Raw genomic sequence first — 24,477 nt, 5'->3', positions numbered from 1 at the left:
ATATAAAAACCGAGATCTGTTAACATTTTTAAAATATATGTGCTCTCCATTTTCCTATATTCCTTGAAGTTGTATTCTACCTACACTGTTTGGGCATATTGCGGTTGCACATGCTACTCTTTCCTCTTTAGTCCTTAGTCTTCCTTCTGTAAATACTATGTGTTTAATGCTTACATCAGTCATGCGGGTGTATCTCCAGGCATTTTGGTTGTCTGAAGCTTGTTTTCAAGTAGATTCTTTAGGATTCATGGGAGGAATACTCTTTGAGTTTTTGGATGTTGATAAAATTCTTTACCCTTGAGTATATTATATGTGCTACTCTGTTTTCTTCTGGCATAAAGTGTAATTGTAAAACACTCTGATGATGATCTAAATTTTATTCTCTAATAAATCACTTGTTTTTTTCTGAGGTGCCAAAGTATTTTTTTTCTTTAAAGATTTGGTGATTATACTAGAATATTCTGTGTTATTGCTCATTCCTGGCCAATATTCTCAGATGCATACAGTACTCTTTTAATAAGTAGTTTCATTATGAAAGTTTTTCTTGAATTACAGCTTTAAGAATTTGTTTTGGTCCACCTTGGTTTTCGTCTTCAGGCGCTCCTGTTATCTGTATGTTGCATCTTCTTTGCCTAGCTCTGATGTATGTCATCTTTTTTATTTTTTAAAAATTTCTTTTTTCACCTTCTAGTTCTTGTAAGGCATTAACTGTTGTGTTTATTTGCTCTTGAATTCCTTCCTAATTTAGTTTTCTTCTCTGATTTTTTCCTTTCATTTTACATTCTTTTCTGAGTTCTACCACCTAGTCTCTTATGTTTTGTAATATTGATATGCTATTTTTCATGTCTTATATCATGGTTTTATGGTCATTTAGCTCATTTTGAAATAGGAGGTTATAATTTTGATCTTTTCTGTGGGCATGTATTTTTGTTGTGCTTTCATTTTTCTGTACAGTTATTCTGTCCTCTATGCTCTTTAAAAATTCTTATTGTAATTTTGTATGTGATTTAATCTTGATACTTCTCTGTTATACATTTTTATATGAAATTACTTTTCTAGAACTTTAAGGGTTCAGGAGATTTTCTAACTTCACAGAGCTTCCTTTATACTTCTTATTATTTTAAAAATATATAGTGTTTAAAAATATGGCAGTTTGCTTCCTAATGTTTCTGGCTCTGTTTCACCCCTCTACCCCCACACACTTTTATCTGGAAACCCTTTTATTTATTGTTTTACCTCTATTATTCCTATATTACTCAATACTGATTTCACTTCCAGAAATGTCTTCCCAGTGTGGGCCCTTCCTGGAAAGGAGGCTTGGTGGCCAGACTGCACTTGTTGCTTCAGATCTTACCATGGGCCACTGAACTGGGCAAAGGGCTCTCAGATTGTCTTTCTGTCATTTCCAGCAAATAGCTGTTAGCTATTTTGGGTTTCTCCTGCTCTCAGGTTTGTAAGACAGCCTGCTGCTTTTCTCACCTTTCTCTTGCTTAGGTGTTGACACTATGCAGGCCTTGTGGTTGTTTGTGCTTTGTCCTCACCCACCTGTATTTTGGGGCTGGAGGGGAATACCTTATAAACATGTTTGTTGCATATATTCATGGGTTTTCAGTTTTGATATATGGTTGCTCTGTTTTCATGGAAGGATTCAGAGAGATAAAAAGAACTATGCTGTTACTGCCATCACCGCCATATTCCCAGAATCCTTGAAAAAAATCTTAATGTAGGAATTACTTGAGGTCATTTGCTATGATTAACCCCTTTATACCATCTATCTGATCAGTTCCTCGCCTGCATTCCAATTCCTGGGGCTGCAGGGTTTTTCAGATTTCACCTCATTGACATCATCAATGACCATGGCCTAGAACAGGGGCCCTCAAACTTTTTAAACAGGGGCCAGTTCACTGTCCCTCAGCCCGTTGGAGGGCCGGACTATAGTTTAAAAAAAAAACTATGAACAAATTCCTATGCACACTGCACATATCTTATTTTGAAGTACAAAAACAAAATGGGAACAAATACAATATTTGTATTTGCATGTGGCCCGCGGGCCGTAGTTTGAGGACCCCTGGCCTAGAAGCTGCTGCTGATCATGCAGCTCACTAAGTAGAATTTAACTCTTTCTTCACAGTGCCGCCCAGACTTAGCCAGTTGTTCTGTTTGACCCTTCACTAAATGGCGTCAGATATAAATATTTTATACTGACTCACTTTCTCCTCTCTCTACTGTCAGATATATTTTCTTAGTGTTCATGCTGCTGTTTTCTTATGTTTAATCTATTTTATACCCAATGCTGGGTGAGGGTGTGAAAGTGGCCCTAAACCTCTCTTGCGTATCAGGCTGAGGGGCAGCTAGACGCAGGAGCCTTTATTTTATAGTTTTGGAATGCATTTATATTTCGAAACTTATATTTGGCGGATGGTAGAAGGCACGGGAAGTGTAATCTCAGATAAAAGGATGCTACAATGGCTGTGAGCAAACAGGGCTAGGAATCTGTGGGCCATTCAAGTTCAAGGTGTTTAGTTACATTGCATTTATGTAGCACCTCCATCCTTCAGTAAGTTTAGCTTTTTACAACTGTTAGGTCAGTAGATAGGAAAGGGGGAAGAATGATTACTTGTATCTCATCAGATAGGCAATAGTGTGGACAGGTGACCAAGTGGCCTGCGGTGACAGAGGAAACCTGAGGCTGAGGTGGGCACGTGGGCACGTGCAGTTACGTGTTCAGCAGCACCGTTTTTAGTTGATGCATTTTCCATGTTGTTCTAGTCAGTTTTTCAGACTGACTGTGTGTATACTTGCACGTGCTTGCACACACACACACCCTGTTCATTTGTGCAAAGCTTTCTGGTCGTTTCTCTCTTGGGGTGTCTTTTGATGAAAAGTTAGCAGGTGGTAACATCAGTAATTGTAACACTAGCCCTGTCTTTTGTACTGGCTGTGCTCACACACATGATCTTTTCTCCCTCTGACATCATTGGCTCCTTTGTTCTCACACAGATCCTCTAGACCAGTGATTCTCCACCGTCCTAATGCCGCGACCCTTTAATACAGTTCCTCATGTTGTGGTGACCCCCAACCATAAAATTATTTTCTGCTACTTCATAACTGTAATTTTGCTACTGTTATGAATCGTAATGTAAATATCAGATATGCAGGATGTATTTTCATTGTGACAAATTGAACATAATTAAAGCATAGTGATAAATCACAAAAAAAATATGTAATTATATATGTGTTTTCCGATGGTCTTAGGCGACTCCTGTGAAAGGGTCATTCGACCCCCAAAGCGGTCGCAACCCACAGGTTGAGAACCGCTGCTCTAGACAGACAGGATGCCTGAGAATGCTGAGGTCTCCCAGCAATAAAGGCCAGAGGCCCAGGGCCCTCTCTGCTGGGAGGCAGACATTGTTTCACTGAGAGGAACCTCCCAGTGAGTGAGCTCCCCAACAACAGGGCAGCAAGTCAGGGCTGTTGAGATAAAAGCTGCTTTCAGAACTGAATTACCCTAAACAGCTCTGACACCGGCAATCGGCAATCGGAGGGAGTTTCTAATGGCGCCTGGGATGGCTGCTGTGCTGTGCTCTTAGCCACCCCTGCTCCCTGAGGGAACGTCAGTAACACGCGAGAGAAGAGAAAGGTCACAGGGAAAAACACTATCCTGAAAGCAGAACTGTCAAAATTAAGTTAAGGGACGCCTTGGGGCTAATTTGGTTATCCCCAAGTTGGCTTCAGGCCAGAGCTGTGTTAAGTATGTGCTATTGAGATGGGTGCTGTGGACTCACCCATCTGGTGGTTACAAATAATGGATGTGGTTTGAGAATTAAGTGGGAAATGGTGGTGGTCCAAATCTGAGCTTTGCCACACTCAGGCCTGAAGCGTCATTGATTTCTGCCTTAATCTGCTCTGTCCTCAGACTGGGGAGAGAAAGCCTTGGTCTAGGGCTTGACCACTGGGCTATATTAGTGGGGTTTGCTCACTCCTGTTGTAAGGTCCCCTGGCTCCTGAGAGAAAGGCAACACTGTGGGGAGCCAGAACCCCTCCCGGCTTCATTCTTAGTAGTCCTTGCTTATTGTTTGGTTCTAGGCCACGAAGGGTGAAAGCCTTGCAGGGCCGTTGTGACTGTAACACCTCTGGCAGGTGGGCTGACGGAGGTGCAGGAGCCCAAGAGGCCTTGCGATTTGGAGCTAGGAAGAAAGCATGTCCTGGCTCCTGGGTCTGGGGCCCAGACCCTCTAAGATAAACTGGAGAACAGGGACACGTGAAAGGGAAATCCAAATGTCAAGAACAGAAAGAAAAGTAGTGGGCGGAGCAAGTAGGACCACACTAGCACACACTCATATTTGGACACCCACACCCACATTACTGAAACCCGAGGAGCCCCGCAGTCTATAAGAAAACGCTTGAATCCTGCTCCTCAGCAGTGTGGACACTCCACTGACCCGATGGCTAATGGAACTGATCCGTTGATTGACTGAATGGATTCATTACTAGAATCAAAGACATAAAGCTGGTTGAAGGAAAAGAAATAGTCCTATTTTCCAGGGTGCTATTCTGGAGAGTTTTTATGATTCTTCGTTAGAATGCTGGATAAGCTTGAGCTATGCCTTATTTTCCTTAGCTGTGAACATTGATCTTGGAAGAGGATCATTCAACCTGTCAGTTATTTAATAAATTATAGTTAAATGAATAAAATTTGCTCTCAACAGTTATTATGAAGAAACTGTCGACATTCACTATAAAAACCAAATCAGCCATCCCAGATCCAATGGCCTGGAATTTTTTTGAAAATATATCTTTCTCCACACACCCTGCCTGCCCTTCCCTCACCGCTTCTCCAGGAACTGCCAACAGCCATGTGAGCATGGAGGGATGACTCTTTCCTGCTTGAGCTTTCAGATGAGAACCCAGCCCTGGCTAACACCTAATTGTAACCTTCTAAGAAATTATGAAGCAGAGGACTCAGCTGAGCTATTGCTGGTTTCCTGACCCACAGAAACTAGTATAATTAATGTGTGTTATTTTAAGCCACCACATTTATGGTCATTTATTATGAAGCAATAGATAACTATCCAGTCACCCCAAAGCCCTGGCCCAGCAGCCAGTACTTTCTTTGGCCTCCTCATTCGTGTAAGCACCCAGCGTGGAGGGCACTGGCTGGGCCAGGTCCTTCCCAGGGCCCTCTCTCTCTTCCCTGACTCAGTAAAGGCTACGGTAATGCCACCTCTCATTGCTTTTCCTCTTCCCCGTGAAGGAGCAAGTGGGAAGAATCCCCTTCTGTGCCCTAGAATTAGCATTTCAGCCTTTCCCCTCCTAGTTCCCCTGTCCAGCTGCAGGCCTAGATGAATTTAAACAAAATGACAGCTGCTCAGGGCACTGAAGCTTTGCTGTAGCAAGCAGAGAGCTAACAGACTCGGAGGGGAGGCAGCGTGGTTTTGAGGCAGGACCAGCAAGTCTGGGAGGATGATAATTAAAAGGGGACTTCCCAAATAATAAGCGCTTAATGCACTTGCACTGATGGTCTTGAAGCTAAATGATCTTAATCAAGGCGTGCAGAGACCAGAGTTCCTGGACCATTTGTTGTCCCCCACTTATGTAACCTTTCACTGAACCAAAGAGGGAAAAACATGTTTTCTCAGGCCAGCCAGGCGAGAGGATGACAGAATCCTCTCCGTGGCTAAGAGGAGCCGGGCGTGGTGTTAAGCTGTTTGATCTTCATTTGCCATAACTCCAACACTAGTCTATAGTGTTAGATTAGAGGTTTGTGAGGTGTTTTGGAGTCTGTCAGAGCTGGGTAATGCTACACTATTTCTCCAGTGGGGCCCAGGGTCAGGCAGTTCTAATGTAACACTATTGATTCCTGGCTTTCTCAAAGGATACTGGATTTCTTTTAAAGAAGGATGATCAGTTCAGGATAATTTGCAAAGCATCCATCTTGGATGAGATCTTGTCACCCTCCAGGGGAGGATAAAGTCAGAGCCATGGAGTGGGGTCCTGTCCTAACTCCGTGTGTGTGTGTGTGTGTGTGTGTGATTGGAAATTGGAATGGGAACCAGTCTTTCTTGTGCTGGGAGAGCAGTGGCTTCATCTCAGGCTTATGTGAGCCCAGCTCTGGGTGGCACAGTTTCCAGGAGGGACACTTGGACCCATTCCCAGAGACAGTCCCCAGGGCTTGGCACAGAGCAGGCACACAGCACATGCTGGTGAAAATAAACTCAGCTCTCCTCTCTCTCTCTCTCTCTCTCTCTCTCTCTCTCTCTCTCTCTATATATATATATATATATATATATATATATATATATATATATATATTAGAATTGGGATTCAGGAAATTGTGAAAACATCAACTAGAAAGCAATGATATCTTCTGCAGTGAACACTGAGGCAAATCTCCTGACTGGAAAGAGGAAACAGTGGATCTGGAAGCGGCAAAGCTTCTCCTTTGTACTGTGGCCAGCGACAGGCAGCGAGGGGATGGCTCCTAGGGGGCGTGGAGTTAGGGCTGGAAGACTTTGGAGTGAGCTGGTCCCTGGCTTTGCAGTTTACTGGTGGGGCAAGTCCCAAAGCCTTTCTGATTCTGTTTCCTCTATTCTGCACTGGGGAAAGTAATCGTGGCTCACATAAGCCCTGGACACATATTCTCTCACGTGATCCTTTCATCACACCTATGGGATGTGAACACCATGTTTTAAGGTGGGGAAACAAAGACTCAGAAAGGAGAAGGGAGTGACTTACAGTAAGTGGCACAGCTGGGACTTGAACAAAGGCAGTCAGTGCTCTAAAAGCTGTGCCATGCTGCTTCTGAGGGCGGTGCGGGGGGGCGGGGGGGGTTGGAGGGATCAATGAGATATGCTGGATGTGCTTAGTCACTGTGGGCAGGTGAAAGGAGGCAGCCTGCGGACAGGGAACATTCACCTGGGAAGCTCCGCTGCAGGTGGCACTCTGCCAGGGAGCCTCCAGTTCTAACCTGCCACCTGTGGACATGCAACAGAGCAGCCCCTGCACCTCGGTGTTGGCCACCCGTTAGGGAGGTGGACTGGCTCTCCCGCGGGCAAAGCTGCTTGCACTGGACAAGACTCCTTAACGTCAGTAATGGGGATCATGAATCTGAATTAGTTCCACGCCAGCTCTCTTCCTGGAGCGTTTGGGGGAGAGAGGCGCAGCGAAATAAAGAGTGACATCCTAATTAGGAGGGCACACCTGCTGCAGTGACTGGGCACCCAGGAACCTTGTTAAGGCTGGTGCTTCCTGCGTCATCACTAGTTTGCTATAAATAGACGACAATCTAAAATTAGTAAAACAGGAGAGAACATGAGGCTCTCGGTGCAATAGTAGGCCAGCTGGGCAGGAAAACGGTCAGTGCCTAACAGTTTCCAGGAGCTGTATCTGTGGCCCCACGCCTGCCGAGCTCTTCGAGTTGCCACCCCAATAGAATGGGTGCTGACTGAGTGTGGGCCACAGGCACCAGTGAAGGCTGGAGCCACAGAGGGCCGCCCGTTTGCTGCAGTGATCAGCTCTCTTGCCTGTGCGCGGTGCATTGTGTGCCTAGAGCACTGTTTTGAATATTAGTGAAGATGCACGTGTGCTCTGTTTAACCAAAAACTGACATTAGAAACAGGAGTTGGAGAGGTTGGAGATTCCTCCAGGAGACCTTTTCAACAGTGGGATTCTTTTAAATCAGGGGTGGGGAATGTCCAGCCAACAGGCTGTATAAGGCCCACAAAGTCATTTGGTCTGGCCTGCCAAGGCATTAGGGGTGAGTTAATTAAACGTTTGACCAAATACAGCAGGCTAACTTTTAAGCTGATACTTTTGTATGGCCCGTGGATGATGTTATAAATAGCCAAATGGCCCTTGGCAGAAAAAAGGTTCCCCACCCCTGCTTTAAAATTTATCACAACTGTATCCTTCCAAATGTTATTTGGCTTAGGAGATTTTCGTTTTCTATGCGATATAAAAGCCATTCTTTAGCTTTTTATATCAGTTGTAAAATTTTGGGCAAAGTTACTTAATCTCTGTGGGCCTCGGTCACCTCATCTGTAAAAGGAGGATCATATAGTACCAGTAACCGAGAGACCGCATATGAGAGAGCCCACCGCAGCTGCTGGTGGGCCTGGCTGGGCCTGCAGGGCCTGAGCACAGAAGGCTGCGCTGGAACGAAGACCCCAGGGCGTGAAAGGCCAGGCTCTGAGCAAGGGGCTGGCCCCGCAAAGCCTGCTTTCCAGCAATGCCGTCATCCCCAGAAGGCATGCTTAGAACATAATGGCTCTCGCTACAAATTCTATTAACTCTAATAGTTGTTCTGTGGTGAATGGATAATGCGTTTAGCAGAAATAGACCCAATCAATTTATATGAAACACATAAAACTTTCTCATTGGAATTGGCATCTGTTCTTGAATCACAGGAGCGTATGTGGGAACGGACAGCCTGTCACCCTCACTTCTGGGCACATTCACCGTGTCCTGGGTTAATTAGAGAGCTGGGCCAGGTAACACTCGGGCTCCCTTACGCCATACCCTTCACCCTCAGACCACGGACTGGGGACGGGGAAGGACGTGGAGACTGTCTACTTCAAACCTTGACTTTAAAAAATACCAGTTTTCCCGCCCTTGTCTGTGTTCACGTTGGCCCCTCTTACATGAGCTCTGTTCTCTGTTATCTGGTGACACGTCCAGGCACCAAACGAGGGACGCCCAGGATCACAGCTGGCTAGTTCAGGCCCCCCCCACCCCCACACCCCCCAGGCCAGGCCCAGGGGTTCTGACTCCCGTCTAGTGCTCTTTTCATGACCCCACTCAGAAAATGGTAAACCAACTGTCACCAACCAACTCGGAGGCAAGACTGTGGTTTGAGCCAGGACTCCATGAATTGTGGTGACTTGTGGGTTGGGCCCAAGGTTCAGGCCGGTTCTCAATTAGACTGAGCAGATCCCTTTCCACTCTCCCTACACAGCCCGAGGAGAGAGGGGTACGGAAGCGGAGGCAGGTCACAGGACAGGGGTCCCACCTGTCCTTACCTGGGCTTTCAGAGAGAGACAGGATGGCGAGCCTGCTCCCACCGCCTCACCACTAATGCTCATTAGAGAGAGAGGGAGAGCGCCCGGAGCTCAGTGATTGCATTATCCCAACCATTTGGTTAGTGTAATTGTATGTGCAAAGCTGACAAATGTAATTTTCTCAGACTTAATACTTGTCCCATCTTCTGTTTTTTTTTTCTGATTAGCTAGTGACTCAGGCTTCCGAGAATGCTTCGTGAGGCACCTGGCCGGGCTTTTCCCTGCCAGGCCCTCATTGGAGGGGACGGCTGGCTGGAGGGGGGCAGTGAGGGCGGGGGGAGAGATGAGGTGTATTTAGGGAGATTTGGAAGCTCTGTGAGTGAGTCTCCCGAAACTGCCTCGGTGTTTCCAGGCGATGCCCTAGCCAGCCGCCCTGTTCCAGCCCAGCAGAAACAGACAGCGCTGAACTTTGGCAGGAAAATCTTATCTTGTCTCCTCTGACAATTGATTTGTTTACTGATCATGCAGGGGCTCTCAACTGGGACGCACTCCCCCTCTTTGCATTTTTGGTGTTGATCTGTGGGTTGGAGACTTGGATACTCAGAAGTAGCTCAGCTGGCTGAAATAAAATGTAGATTTCAGGTCCCCTTCCTTACCAGCTGTGGGCCACGTACATTCTTCCAGATCATCTTCCTCCTCCCTACAGTGGGAACAGCAGTAGCTGGCCCTGGGCAGTGAGGATGGGAGGAGCTGACATGTGGAACACCCTAGCCAGGGTCAGGTGTGCTCATGGATTACTCCTTTCCTTCCCTTGCCCCCGGGGCCCCAGCCCTCCTGTCCTCTCTAGGGGGCCTCCCAGGTAGGAGCTCTAAGTTTGGGTTAAGTTGTAGGCTGTGATCTCCCCGTTCCCAGGCCACTTGGCTCCCTTGGGCCAGAAGCTCCAGAGCAATGAGTACGTGGCCCACAGCTGGTAAGGAAGGGGACCTGAAATCTACATTTTTTTTTCCCCCCTGTTGTGCTGGTCGCATGGAAGGTGGGTGTCAGGCCAGTGTTTGCCTGGTGATTGTTTGAGTGGGTGTGGCCCTGACCTAGGCCTCTCCATGAGCCCGTTGGACCCCTCCTCCTCCAGGATCCTCCTCCTCCAGGATCCTCCTCCTCCAGGACCCTCCTCCTCCAGGACCCTCCTCCTCCAGGACCCTCCTTTGCAGCACTTCTCTCCCATAGGCATGTAACTGGACGTAATCATTGTCTACCTGTTCTCTCTTTTCTAATCTGTGAGTTCTCTGAGCTCCTGGCTTGGATCTGGTCCTGCTCAGCATTTCTGAGCACTGGCCTGCCCTCAGAGGAGTCTGCTGGAACTGTGGGCTCAACATGGATCCAGGGGCAGCCAGCCTCCTCTCCCTGACCGTGAGCCTGAGTCCTGGCCGGTGCTGATGTAGAGGGCCCAGTGGACCTGCTCCCCTCCCCCTATAAATCCTCTTGATGAAGACAGAGGCACCGCCACCACACACCACTAGGATCCACAGCAAGGTGGGACTGGGAGTCTGTCAGGCTGGGGGAGAGATGCCTCCCGCTACTGAAACACAGCAGGGGAAGGGGAGTTGGGAGCCTGCCTCGGCTTCTCCCTCACCCGAGCTGCTCCCTGATGTGGCAGTGGGTCCTGGGGAAGCACTAGCTCTTTATTGGGTTCTCTAAAGCCTACTAAGGAGCCTACTGAGGCTGAGTGTCTTCTTCCCTTTGAGTTGGGGTTGCTTCAGAAGGGGGTCTGAAGACCCAGCGCTGACCCACAGCCATCTGCCCATCACCCTGCTCTGAGGCTGGGCCGCTCAGTAGAGGAAGCTGTGTTCTAGCCATTGTCATCTCCAGCCTCTCAGGCAGCCACTCACTTCTAATTTTATCTGGAGGTGGAAGGGGAAACCAACGCTTTTGAGCCGCTGTGCGATTTCATTAGTCTGAGTGGCCACTGGCCAGGCCCTTATCGATCAGCCCTGTAGGGACAGTGGGAGTTTATATGGCAATAAACCCGAGTCAGGCTGGGTGATGGCAGGTTTCTGAATGCCGGCTGCAGGGGAGCCAGCAGCTGACATCTGAGAACCGAGCTCAACATTAAGTGCCTACCAGTCGATCAGTAAGTGTTTCCGGAACTCCCGCCATGTACCCAGTGCTGGTGGTTAGGCAGGCGGTGGCTTGCCGTGACGTTTGCTTAGTATGTCCTGAATCTATCGCAGGAGCCATGGTTGACCAAGGGCTGGGAAGTCAGGGGGTACTTTCTCCTGTCTGGGATGAGGTGCAGGGAAGACCGCTCAACAATGAAAGCAGGTCCTCCTTCGTGTTAGACGGTTTCATGAGCCATGAACCATGAGGCAGGGGTGGGAAACAGAGACTGCGGTGTGGAAAACTGGAAAGGTATTTTGAGGTTCCAGTTAAAGGAGAAGAGAGGAAGGGGGAGGTAATGGGAAAAGCCATGAATTCTTTCCCTGGTCTGGCGCTGCGAGGTCAGGCAGGAGCGAGGATGGGATAGTTAGTCCTTTGGTAGCTTTTCGGAGGAAAGGAAGAATGTCTTCAAACACAAAGCAAAGCTAATACTTAATACGTTGAGAGTCAATGGATTCAATGTAATTTGCAGCAAATAAGGATTTCACATTTATAAGTAGAAATGAGAGATTTATCATTTATCTATCGGTATTACCTTTTACAGGAGGAAGAGTGTGGTGAATGGTGTGCTGTGCTCCTGCATCTCCAGGTTACTCATGTTGAAAGAGGCCTCAGTGCCCAGGCCCATCGCCCACCTGGGGAACCCTGACCTGCGGGTGTGGCCCAGAGGCCTTCATCCGCTTCCCTGGGGCTGGCTCACAGAGCTAATAACTGCTGAGGAACATCATGCTGGGGCTTGAGACCAATCCTAAATGATGCCCTGTACAAAGAGTAGCTGAGAAGTCACTGCCGTGGTTTAGGGCACGAGGCTGAAGAGGCCTGTGTTGGAAGCGGCAGAGGCCCCTTGAGCGATCCTTCATCCCGGGACTGCTGAATCAAGCAACAATGAGGGGAGCCAAGCTCTGGGGAAATGTGTTGGACCTGATGCTCTGGGGGCTTTACCCATGATGGGCGAGGCTGCCTTCCTGCAACAGATGACCTTGGGCTTGGGCCAATCCTCTTTATGTGGAGGAAAGATCTGAGGGAAGGTTTGCTTTGTTCAGTGAATGGAGACTGGTGTCAAGGGGCTGAGGTGAGGAGAGGTCACCAGCCTGGTTCTCTGCTTGTGCCAGGGCCTGGGTGTTCCCCGTGCATGGAGGAGTGCTCCTTCTCACACCTTTCAGAAGCTCTGTAGTAAGAGGACCAGCTTCTTCTTGGAGCCCCATAGCCAAAGTGCAAGCAATGTCCCTTATAAAGGTTAACATCTTATTCTTTAAACTTAGCTCCCCATCCCGATCATCGCACCCACCTTACTTCTGCCTTTTGCAACAAATAATCACTTTGCTCAAATTTGTAAGTTGCACCCTTACCTGTAGGGTCAAAGATGGGGGTCTCTCTTGGTGTATTTTCCCAGAGTTTCATCTCCTTGTTGGGGTTTCTCTCAAACAGATTTCTTGACTTGGGTGCTGTCTTCTGCAGCATCTTGTCCTCCCCACTGACTGGAATAGAGAAGACCCCATTGGTTAAGTGAGGCTCTGCTGTAAGGAGGTGAGCATGCCCCAGGGAAGGTGGGAGAAAGTGGCTTAGGTGAAGGAGGGACAGTGAGCCCGGGTAGTCAGGGTGGGAACAAGTGCCGGGGGCTGGGTGGACTCACTGGTGAGGTAGCAGTCCAGGCTGATGGAGATATTGTCAAAAGCCACGGTGGCTCTGGATCCTTGTCCCCACCATGCGACAATCTGCAGCCAGAACCTGTACATGTGTTAAGAGGAGTGTGTGTGAGGAACAGCCTGGATTGGCCACATCTTAGGACTCAGTGTCCAGCAAACAGGTGCCGAGACCCTGCTGATGATCAGGGTTCATCGGCCTTCCCTGTCTCAGACCGGCTGTACGAGGAAGCAGTCAACATCTCCCCCTACTTCTCCAGCACAACGCACTGCCCTCTCCGAGGGACTGTTCCACATGTTAATCCAATTTGGAATTTGGTGCTCAGGTCTAGAACTCCAGGAGGGGAGAGCTTTCCCTTTCTGGGTGTTCAGGGTGGGTAGACATGGGTAGGCCTGATGTTCCCAGCGGAGTTGAAGTCATTGTGAAAATACTGAAATGCTTCTGTACCAACTGAGAAAGAGCCACTGTTCCCTGACAGTCTCCTACCTGTTGCTGCAGGCTGCCCTGCTCCTTCCCTGGTGCCCCCTGGATTTCACACAGCGGGGGTATCAAGGATTTGGTGTCCAGCATCAGTTCCCACTGGGGTTGGTCTGTGTAGTGCCCAACTGGTTGTTAAATATTAAATGATTTGATTCTGAGCCTTGGGGGTGTTGGTAAACAACACAGAGTGGGCCATAAGCATTAACAATAAACACACTGAGATATCATCACTTTCCACCTCTCTCATAGCCTTGCAGGTCAAGGACTGTGGCCAGGGAAGCTTGAGAGTAGGCTAAAAAGGACACACCTTCAGTTCATTTGTCTCCTGGGGAGTCATCCTCCTGGAAGGCTGTCAGCCAGATCTTTCCTGCTGTGAAGTGAGAGTTTCCTGAGAGCTTTAAAAACCTTTTCCCCTTTCAAAGTCAATCCAGAATGACCTGCAGGAGGCTGTGCAGTCTCTGGTGTGGTGTTAAAATATCAAGAGAGGGAACCCATGCCCCAATGGGTGACTGAGTTAACCACATGTAGGATGGCCATTCCATGGAATGCCCCTCCCCAATACAAAAGGATGGACCAGATACAGGCTGTAAATTGGATGGAGCTGAAAAACATTATGCTGAGTTAAAGAGATCAGACTATAAGTTAAAGACCTCATGATTCCATTCATAGAAATTACTCTATATGAAACTAGAGGCCCAGTACACAAAATTTGTGCATGGGGGAGAGGGATCCACTCAGCCTGGCCTGCACCTGCTCACAGTCCAGGACCCCTTGGGGGATGTCTGACTACTAGCGTAGGCCCACTCCCCACTCCCGCCAGCACCGCTGTGCTCACCAGCTGTGAGCCCAGTTTCTGACTGAGCAGCACTCCCCCTGTGGGAGTGCACTGACCACCATGGGGCAGCTCCTGCATTGAGCATCTGACCTCTGGTGGTCAGTGTGCATCAAAGTGACTGGTTGTTCTGGTCATTCCGCCATAAGGGTCACTTAGGCTTTTATTATATAGATGTCTAGAATAGGCAATTCTATAGACAGAAAGCAGATCAATGGTTGCTTATGGCTGGGAGTCAGGACAGTATTGACTGAAAACCAGGCCAGGGTTCTTTCTGGGGTGATAACACTATTCTAACATTGGACTGGGGTGCTCTCTGTACAACTGTACATTTTCCAAAAGTCATCAACATGCACACCCGTAGCTCAATAAAGCTGTCAGTACAAAAAAGAGAGAGAAGGAACCCAGATAATAGAATGGGCAGCCAGGGGTAGCAAGAGCAGAAAACCAGCGTGTTGGCGGGAATGGGAGACTGACGGGTTGGAGACAGCGGGACAGAGAGGGCAGAGGAAGCACAAGACACAGGCCTATGGGGGATTCTAAGAGAAATCCGACAGGAATACTGAATTCAAGTTGCTTACTGTCTAATGGAGAGATGAAGAGTGTATACATACATCAGTGTAGATAGGTAGAGGGAAGTAAATGCCACATGAGGTGTGGGTAAAATCCTCTGAGAGCTCAGAGGAAGGAGGAAGTCCACCAGGCTGGGGAGGTGGGGAGCGTTTCTCAGGGCAGGTGGTATTTAAGTTGGTGTTGAAAAAAGAAAAGGACTCAAAGGTGTGGGGATGGAGGGCAGTGAGGAGAGGGCATTCTCAGTCGAGGAACTGAAGTGAGGGATGTGTCAGAGCAAGTCAGGGCCCCTCTGGCTCAGGTGTGAGAGGTATGGAAGGAGGTAGAGATGGTGAGAGGCACATGTGTATCACACACCTTCAGTGGCTTCTCCGAGTCTTGGCAAGATTACAGCTCTAGTTCCCCAGATCTCCATGGAGCACATGGTCCATAGTTGAGTTCCTGGCCTGGGCCTAGCTGTCTCAGGACACAGTAGGCAGAGCTGCCTGATGCTCCTACACAACTGTGGGTAAGGGGCCCACAGCTACCTTCCTGAGTCTCCCCTTTCTGATGAGGTCATCTCCTAATCTGACATCCATAGGCCAAGGGCCACGCTGGGCACTGATTTCAATGCTGAGCTGCATCATGGGTGTGCCATCCCTATGGGCCTGGGGTACCTGAGCCAGTAAATGATATATGTGTGCCCATCAAGCATGGGGAGAGAGGGACAAAAACTCCCGTTTTCCCCTAAATGGGCCCTTCTGGAGAAACTGAACATCTCCCCTCCTATCTGCTTTATTATCGAGAGATTAGAGCTGCAAAGTTCTCAACCAGCCACTGGAACTCTTAGCATGGACAACATGATGCAGGCTGGGGCCGGGATGGTTTCTAAATAGAAGAGTTTCTAAGTGTTTTGTAAGGCAACGGCGATGACAGCTGCTGTTTAAAAGAGTTTGATTGACACTTGAAATTGCACATATTTTGAGTCAGGAACACTCACAATAATCAGGGAAGACTCAATCAGATGTCGAATCAGATGTCGAATCAGCTGTAAACATGCGATGCTGCTTCTGTCTACCTAGGAAGCCAACCCATCCCTACAGGCTCCAGATTCCAGAGGCTACAGGGAAGGGGCAGGTGGGGGAATGGGTGTGGGTAGGGCAGGGGTGAAGCAGAGGCAGTTTGGGAATGGGGTCTGGGGATGGTAGGTGATGGGGCAGGAAGGAGACAGAAGAACCATCTAGGAGTTTCTTTTCTGTGGGGGCCACTGGCCAAGAGGTGGCCACTGGGGCCACCAGATTTAGGCTACTCTACTTTGCATGGTAGCTGGTTGTGGGTCTTTACCTGAACCTCAGGTGAAGAAGAGAGTGCTCCTGGCTCTGCTCAGCCTCTCCCTGATGGAGGTGGGTGAGGCTTCCTCAAGGCTCTCACAGTCGTTCTGGCCCAACCACTCTTTTCTGTTGACCGCACCCCAACCCAATGCAGATACCAGGCTACTCTCCAGAGTGGGCCATGGCCTCAGGCTTCAGTTCTGGCATGTGCCCCGGGGACTCCTCTGGGATGAAGAGGAAGTTCTAGCAGGTACTGGGCTGAGTGCTCCGGGTCCGAGGGCAAGTTCTAGCAGGTACCAGGTGAGCTGCTCTGGGTTTGAGGGAAAGCCAGGTCCATTCCTGTCAGGATCGCAGGGGCCAGGTGGTGTAATGAACATACAGGTTACTCTGCTGCCCCTTCCCCAAAGCCTTAGCTGTGTGTGGGGGAAGGGAGCCGAGCCCCCATGGCCAGAAAAGCCATGCCCTCCCTCTCCGTGGGCAGCTGGGCAGGGAGAAAGGAAGAGGCAGCTCTTTGGGCTCCTCCAGCTCCCTCACTGATCTGTGCTTCTTAAGATGGTGGTAGCTGAGCTCCCTCTTTCTAGCCCTCAGCATTGCAGACTTCACTCCCTGCCCTTCAATGGTTCACAACTGCTCAACTCTTTTGGTTTCTCCAAAGAAGGCACTTTTAATTGAATGGGCTGTTGTTGCTTTTTCTCTTTTTTTCCAACTGTTGGAGTTGGCTAAAACAGATCTGGCTGGATATCCTGGTTGGAGCCTGGCTTTTCATAAAGAATGCGACCCTGGCTCCTGGCTGCTCAGCTTTACAAAGAGGCCTGTTGAAAGTTGGCCCCAGGGGATTCTAGAAGGTGGCCATCGGGACAGTGGGCGAGGCTAAGAGGGGTGGCCTTGGAATTGGGCGTCTCCCAGATTCCAGGCAGATCTCTGTGTAGAAAGTGCTGATGCTGCTCACGCACAGCTTGAAAAACGCTCAATCTAGTTTAGATCACAGACCACTAATGGACAGTGAATGTAACGCCTTATTTGCCACCCTGCCAGCCTTAGGGGCTGACAAAGCTAATTAAGTTCACTTCATGATTTTAAGTAGCTGACGAAAAGGTGTGTCTGAATGTGGACCAAGGGAATGGGAATTATTTGGAGAGAGGACAAGACAGAATGGCTGGACTGGGTAAAGGCATTTGACAGATGGGCCGCATGTCTCAGATTCCTCTGTCAACCACCAGTGGGCTCGGAAGGAGGGAGTGCCCAGCACCCCTCTTGCTGCTGAGGCTTGGCTGGGCTCTAGCTGTCTGGAGAGAGCTGGCACATTCTGCTGAGGAAAACCGCCTTCTCCGATGGCTCACTGCACAGTTGATTTGCTCGGTAAAGTATTCTAAAATGGACCGTCACAAAGCTTGGGTCGCACTATGCATTTCTATTAGAACAATGTATGTGACGGAAAAGCCCTGCTGAGTTCGCCCTATTGTCTGTGTAAATGACTTCAGTTACCATCAAAAAGGAGGGGCTGATGGCCAGCTTGGGGTTCCTGAGACCTGCATTGGCTGGGACCTAATGAACACACTGGGCTCATGAGAATCACCTTGTTCATGGCCAGGTGGTCCTAATGGACACACAGTGGAGCCCTGACTCGAGGAGTCTTTGGCTCTTGCCCAGTGGTGGGGCGGCTGGACATTCAAGGATCTCCCCCACTCTCAGAAGTAATTAACCATCTCCTGACTTGGTTTCCCCTCTGGGCTTAATGACACCAAGAGCAGTGAGAATGTGTCAAGTGCCCGGAGGAAAGAGAAGGAATGTACTGGTGGGGGAGGGATGTTCTGAAGCTAGATGGTCTGGAAGGCCAGCAAAGAAGAGCAGGGACCTCAGGGGAGCATCGTCTGACTTGCCTGGAACCAGGAGACAGTAGGAGAGGCACGATGGGCACGCAGGTCCCTCATTCCAGGCAACTTTTTTCACTGTCCCTTGCAGAACTACCCCAATTCCTTCATTTCATTTAGTCTCATGAACTCCATGACTTTGGTGAAGTACAATAAGCCCCTTGGAGCAATTGGGGACCTGGAGGGTATCCAGAGCTGGAAAGTGCCAGCATCCACTTTTCCCAGAGAGACTGGGATGGCCCTGCACCTTTCTCGGACACACAGACATTTCCAACACAGCCCTTTCTGCTGTAGTGCTGGCTGGTGGCATGGAGGGCTAAGATGGTGCCGGAGATGGTGGCACCTCCCAAGGTGAAAAGACACAGGAAAAGGGATCTTTTCTCCCCTGACAAAAGCATCTCATGTGGGTGAATTAGCAGCCTTCTCTGATGGAGACTGAGTTTCAAAAGAGAGAGTGGAGTGAAGACTGGGCTATACACTTGGGGATCCTGGGCAAGTCACTGAAACTTGGTCAGCGCCACCTTGGTTTTAAAAAAAATCTGTCAGGTAGGTATTTCCATAGTGGACATCCTTCTTTAACATGGGAGATTCCAGTTCACCGTTCCTGTCTTATATTACATTTTATTAGAAATCTGTGTTTCTCCAGGTGGAAATTTAAGTTACATATCTCCCCACATGCCTTCAAGCAAAGATTATTTTATGTACCAGCCACTATGTTTACAGCTGGGAGTATAGCGATTCATAACAAGGATCCTCACCTTGAGGAGTCTGGACAGATTTGTAATTCCCATTATTCACTGATGAGAGGATTTCTAATGTCCCTTTCAGACCTTCCCTCACAGAGCTACAACCTATATAACCTGGGAAAATATTGAATCTGGGCAGTGAGAGAGAAGTCAAGAAAGACTCGGAAGAACTGGACGCCTAGACAAATGTACACCAATGGGCAGAAGAATCCCTCAGGAGCAGGTGTGGTTGTGGGGCTATGTCCAAGGTGTGGGTGGAATGCCAATCAGGCAGCTGGGAACCTGGGTTGGGACTGAAGCAGAAATAAAGACTATGTGTTACCTGCATGGTGGAGAGGATGGGAACCACAAGCATCACTGAGGTTCTTGGCAAATAGCATGTAGAGAACTGGATTCTGCTCTGTTTCAAATATCAGCAAAGTCTTATAAAATCGACTGTCACAAAAACATACGCCCCTGTTGACTTGTAAACTAAGCTGTGGATCTTGCCAGGAAAATCTCGAGCAGATCTGAACATCCCATAATTCTAAAGGGGTTCCTTCCCCTATTGCCATTTTGAGCGACTACTTCCTAAACCAGGCTCATAGGCCAGATCTGTCTCACTGCTTTGCACTCTTGATTGTGGAAACGTAGCAATCAAAGCAACAAAACTTGTCCCAAACGTCACAGTAAATCAGTGTTAGAAATAGGACTTAAAGCTCAGAATTGCTAATCTACTCCTTGCTCCAATGATCTGGGATATTTTCTGAGAAAGAAACAAGGCCAGATCCTTCCAGAGTTATGAATGTTTGATTTGTATACATCAATGCCTTATTGCACACAGCATCGCTGAGCCACCAGCCCTAGCTTCCTCCTCCTCAGAGGGCCGACCCAAGGCTATTCTGGGCTACAAGGACCTCTTCTTCTCCAGCTCCTCTCCCCACTTTCTGACCTCCATTTTGAGGCTCAAATCATTTCACATTTGGTCCCTCCCAAAATGTCTCCAGGCTCTGGTTTCCTATTCTCCAGCCAATCCCTGGGCTCAGTGGCTCTATCCCTACAGCCCAGAGCACAATGTCCACATTCACCCTCTCTCGAGGAGACTGCTCAGGATTCTCTGACACAACCTTGCTGAACCCACATGAGACAGCCCTGTCTCTGAGCCTCAGCCCATTTGGTGGCCTTCTTTGGAATGCCCTCTCCCTTTTACATTTACCCTAAGGCGTAAGTTTTCCTCGAGTTCCATCTTATCCTCATCCCATTTTCTTCACAACAGCTCCCCTGACACATAGAGGTCACTGTGCCCTTGAACCTGGCCATGCTCCATGGGGCCCTGCACAAAGGGTCCTTGTGTTACTGTTTGCCTCTCAATGCACATGTTTTATGTCTTCCTCAGCGGGCAGGCCCTGTGTTCCAGCAAGGGGCTGGGCCATATACCTCTTTCTATTTCTGCACTTGTTGGGGGTTTAATATATGTTTGCTGACAATGTGACAGCTAATGGCCCTTCTCCAGTTACTTAACCCCCTGTCTTGCCCACAAGAGAGTGGGATTTGACATTCTATGCCAGTGACTTGCAAATGTGGTTAGACATCAAAGCCACCTAGGGAATTTATATATATATTAGAGGCCTGGTGCATGAAAATTCATGCACTGGAGGGCGGGGGGGCCCTCAGTCCGGCCTGCCCCCTTTCACAGTCTGGGAGCCCTCAGGGGCAGGTGGTGACCCGGCGATCTGGGGAAGGCGATGTCCCATCACACCTTTGCTGCTGCCACTGCCGGCAGTGCAAGCCTCGGCCGGCCCTGGTTACCTGAGCCTCAGGCGGCCCTGGGTGGCTGGGCAGCCGCCATCTGAGGCTTGCCTGTGCCTCAGGCCAGCCCTGGGTGGCTGGGGGGCTGAGGGGACTGGGAGACTCCAGAGGCAGGCACACTGAGGGGACTGGGTGCCGCCATCTTGTGGCAGTGGGTGTCACCATCTTTGAGGGTGTGGCAGTCAATTAGCATATTCCCTCCTTATTGGCTGTATGTGCTGCCATCTTTGCAATGGCATGAGGGTCAATTAGCGTATTCCCTCTTTATTAGATAGGATATATATATATATATATATATATATATATATATATATATATATTCCTGGACCTAATATGTGATCTACTGAATTTGAATCTCTATGTATGGGGCCCAGAGCTAAAGACTGATCAGTGCTCAGTGTAGCTAAATAAGGAATCAGTATTCTCAAGTGACACTCTGACAGATGTCCAGAGATGGGGGCTGTATTGGCTTATTTCATGACACAACATATCAGTTTTTCCCCCATCAATCAAACCCATTTTCCTTTCTTCTGGGCACACAGCTAGACTACATTATCCAGCATCCCTTGCAGTTAGGTATAACCATGTGACTGAGTTCTAGTCAATGGAAAGTGAGCTGAAGTGATGATTCATAAAAATCTTCGCATGCAAAATCGCCAGCCCCCTCCATCCCCCACGCCCCCTCGCCCCCCCCCCCCCCCCCCCCCCGCTGCCTCAGACAGTCCTGGAGGGCTGGAGCTGGGGCTGTGCTGCTTGTCTGGGCACCACGTGTGACAGTGAGTGCTGGCTGGATAAATCAATACATAGTGCCTGGGTGATTGTGAAATTGTACCATTTCACACTTGAGCTTCTTCAAAGGCTACTTTCTGATGAAGTGAAAGAAGATGGAATAAGGACCCCTAAGGAGGAGCCTCTATGTTTAATTGCCTGCAGGCCCTTGGCTTAACCCCTCTGTGCCTCAGTATTCTCTCCTGGAAATGGGAGATGACATCCGCCCTAACTTCCCAGGGGTGGGGGGCAGGGTGGGCACCTCACATGGTGAAGGAGGAAAGTACTGGGAAGAGAGGTCCATGGCTGCTGTGGGTGGGAACAACATGGGCACAGAGTGTGGGGAAGTTCAGGAGCTGCTGTGACAGGTGCTGGCGTGCGTGGGGTGTTGCCGAGTGTGACATCCACTCCTATGGCATATCTCCTCCCTGGGGAAGGATGAGGCAGGGAGGTGAAGGCAAAGCAGCTACACATGGAAATGTGTGGGGAAGGGGAGGCAGGCGGTGGAGACCACATGCAGGGCCTGCCCTTTGGCCGGCTTCTCCTGGGGACAGTGCAGCCACCGAATGGCCTGGATTTTCCGTGTCAGTCCTTATGGAAGTGAACTTTATTCTCTACAAAGGGTGATTCTCTAAATATACAACTAAATGTATTTTACTTCTGTGCCTCTGTTTGACATGGCACATTAATACTAGTATATTTGCAAATAAAAAATGTCTACCAGCACCATGCATAGTTTTGGGGCGGAGATCATCAAAGGCATGCTAGATGCTGACTTGAAAGGCCTATGGGGAGCGGCCCTGTGCCCTGGAAGGAACAGGGGAGCATCCTCCTCCTCCTGGGTTGCCCAGCTAGAGGCGTTAGAAGGCAGGTAGGCCAGTGGGGCTGGTGGCGAGTGGTCTTGGGTAGAAGCTGGTGGTGGGGGATTAAGATGATGGATTTCAGGGGGTGGATGAAGCAAAGGAAAAGGCTAACTCTGAATGAATAAGAGGTGTGGTCTTAAATAATCCCACACCAAAATGTTTTGTTAACAACAATGGCTACCACTTATCAAGATTTCTACTACATGCCAAGCACTGGCCACTCATTTTCTCAGGCGATTCCACAGGAAGCAGACTAGCCTACAGGTTAAGGAAAAATTACTTCACCTCTTTAGACCTCAGATTCCTCTTATGAAAAAGTGGATTAATTCTAGTATCCACCCCAGCGAGGTGGGTTTAAGGATGAAATGAGACAATGCCTGTCGAGTACCCGTTACAGTGACTGGCAGGCAGCAAGTACTCAACAAACACCAGCTCTAATCACCACCATTTAGAGCTCTTCCCGTGGCTCTATGAGAAAGCTGTGATTCAATTTACAAAAATTTGACTTAAACCCAACTTCATCAGAGGTGTGTCTAGACCTGCAAACTAAGGTTCATTGGACATACCTGGATTTCCAGTCACTGGAATTTACTATCTCCCTACTCAGGCAGGAATATGTTGTCATGAAAATGCCCCCTAATGCCTTTCTCATCACAGAAAGATGCCACTCAAAGGGCGAGTATTGTTACTGAGAGCACCTGATAAAACGGGGATTCTGTGGCTGAGAAACAAGACTGGACCAGGAGAAAAATCTTGGCTCCTGGAGTCTCTGGTCTCAGCACATGAAGATGTAGCTGCATTTCAGTGATCCTGTTTGAAAGATGCATTTGTGAAACATACCACTTGTCATTTATGGCAAAAGATGCAAAGGGGATAGGAAATCTAAATATCTCTGGAGGCAATGCTTTTTCTTGTTAGGCTCTGTATATAGGGCACAACTAAAAGCCTTCATGATAGTGCAGCCCACACACGCCATGAGTGATGTGCTTTCTGTTTGGCTGCCCGACTGCAGCGGTTCCTGGGACATGACTTGATCCATGGCGGTTCCAAATCCACCTTGTAATGAGCTAAATTTAGCATCTGCCTTTGCTCTGTAGACATGTTGAAGTTTAGGATGGTGTGGGGACATTGTGTTTCATTTAGTAAGATGTGCGATTATAAAGAGGAAAAGTTGAAGTATGTCCCTGCAAAAGACTGACATTTAGAATAAGGGGAGAGAACTTGTCTTTCTTCCATTTTGAGAAAAGAAAAGAATTAATTCCAGCAGAGAGAGTGGAAATTGAATGGAAGGGGAAAAGATGAAATGGGGAGAAAAATGAAGAAAACTAGTGACATGAGGTGGATGTAAAGCAATGCAATAACTTTTAAGCGCACATCAAGCTAATATTTAAATTGGTGCTATCCTTCAAAATGACCTTGAGAGCTCATATCTGTATTCCAGGGATGTTGTCACTGCTTAGACACCCCGGGCACTGCTCTGGGAGATTTTCTTGTCAGTAAACAGTATGGTTTTACAGTTAATATCATTTTATAAGAATGACAGACTATGACAATATTTCTATCACTTTGCCTGTTTGGTAATGGACAGAAGAAATACCATTCTATGGATCAATGTCTTCCTGTCATCAGCCTTCATGTATCTATGGCATATTCTTTGAGTCTTTGCAGAAGGACTACTGTGTGGGGCAGCAATCTGAGGGTAGCTCTCTGATCTCAAGTGCTCAGCTCTAGATCTGCCTGCTCACAAGGACTGGGACACACCATTAAGATGAATGTCTTTCATATAAGGAGATCCCAACAGGACAGTGACCAGACACAAAGAAGTCATCAGTACCAGGCAGTCTCTAAGGAGGATTCCATCTCTCGTATAATTAGTGACTTTGAGCAGGTTTTCATATGTCTTTCGGCCTTCTGTATGTCCTCTTTCGAAAAGTGTCTATCTAGGTCCGTTGCCCATTTTTTTATTGGATTGTTTATCTTCCTTTTGTTAAGTTTCATGAGATCCCTGTAAATGTTGGAAATTAAACCCTTATCGGTGGTATCATTGGCAAATATGTTCTCCCATGTAGTGGGTCTTCTTGTTGTTTTGTTGATGGTTTCCTTTGCTGTGCAAAAGCTTTTTATTTTGATGTAGTCCCATTTGTTTATTTTCTCTTTAGTTTCCATTGCCCTAGGAGCATTATCAGAGAAGAAATTTCTTCGGCATATGTTTGCGATTTCGCTGCCTGTGGATTCCTCTAGTATTTTTATGGTTTCCCGTCTTACGTTTAAGTCTTTTATCCATTTTGAGTTTATTTTTGTGTATGGTGTGAGTTGGTGATCTAGTTTCATCCTTTTGCATGTATCTGTCCAATTTTCCCAACACCATTTATTGAAAAGACTGTCTTGACTCCATTGTATGCTCTTGCCTCCTTTGTCGAATATTAATTGGGCATAGTGGTTTATTTATACGAGA

At 48.2% G+C, this 24,477-nt stretch overlaps 1 protein-coding gene across 1 annotated transcript in view; it reads right to left on the bottom strand.

The window, feature by feature from the left end:
- The window catches only part of LOC118669459 (ALK tyrosine kinase receptor-like), a 38,514-nt gene extending 25,888 nt beyond the window's left edge, over nt 1-12,626 (bottom strand). Inside the window, exon 1 of the mRNA XM_036335551.1 lies at nt 12,500-12,626. Within this exon, the coding sequence (XP_036191444.1) occupies nt 12,500-12,611 (112 nt within the window). The 5' untranslated portion in view covers nt 12,612-12,626. The remainder of the gene's footprint in view (nt 1-12,499) is intronic.
- Nucleotides 12,627-24,477: the final 11,851 nt, after the last annotated feature.

The sequence above is a fragment of the Myotis myotis genome, unplaced genomic scaffold, assembly GCF_014108235.1.
Source record: "Myotis myotis isolate mMyoMyo1 unplaced genomic scaffold, mMyoMyo1.p scaffold_m19_p_14, whole genome shotgun sequence".
Classification (NCBI taxonomy): domain Eukaryota; kingdom Metazoa; phylum Chordata; class Mammalia; order Chiroptera; family Vespertilionidae; genus Myotis; species Myotis myotis.
This window is presented reverse-complemented; position numbering and strand designations above follow the sequence as displayed.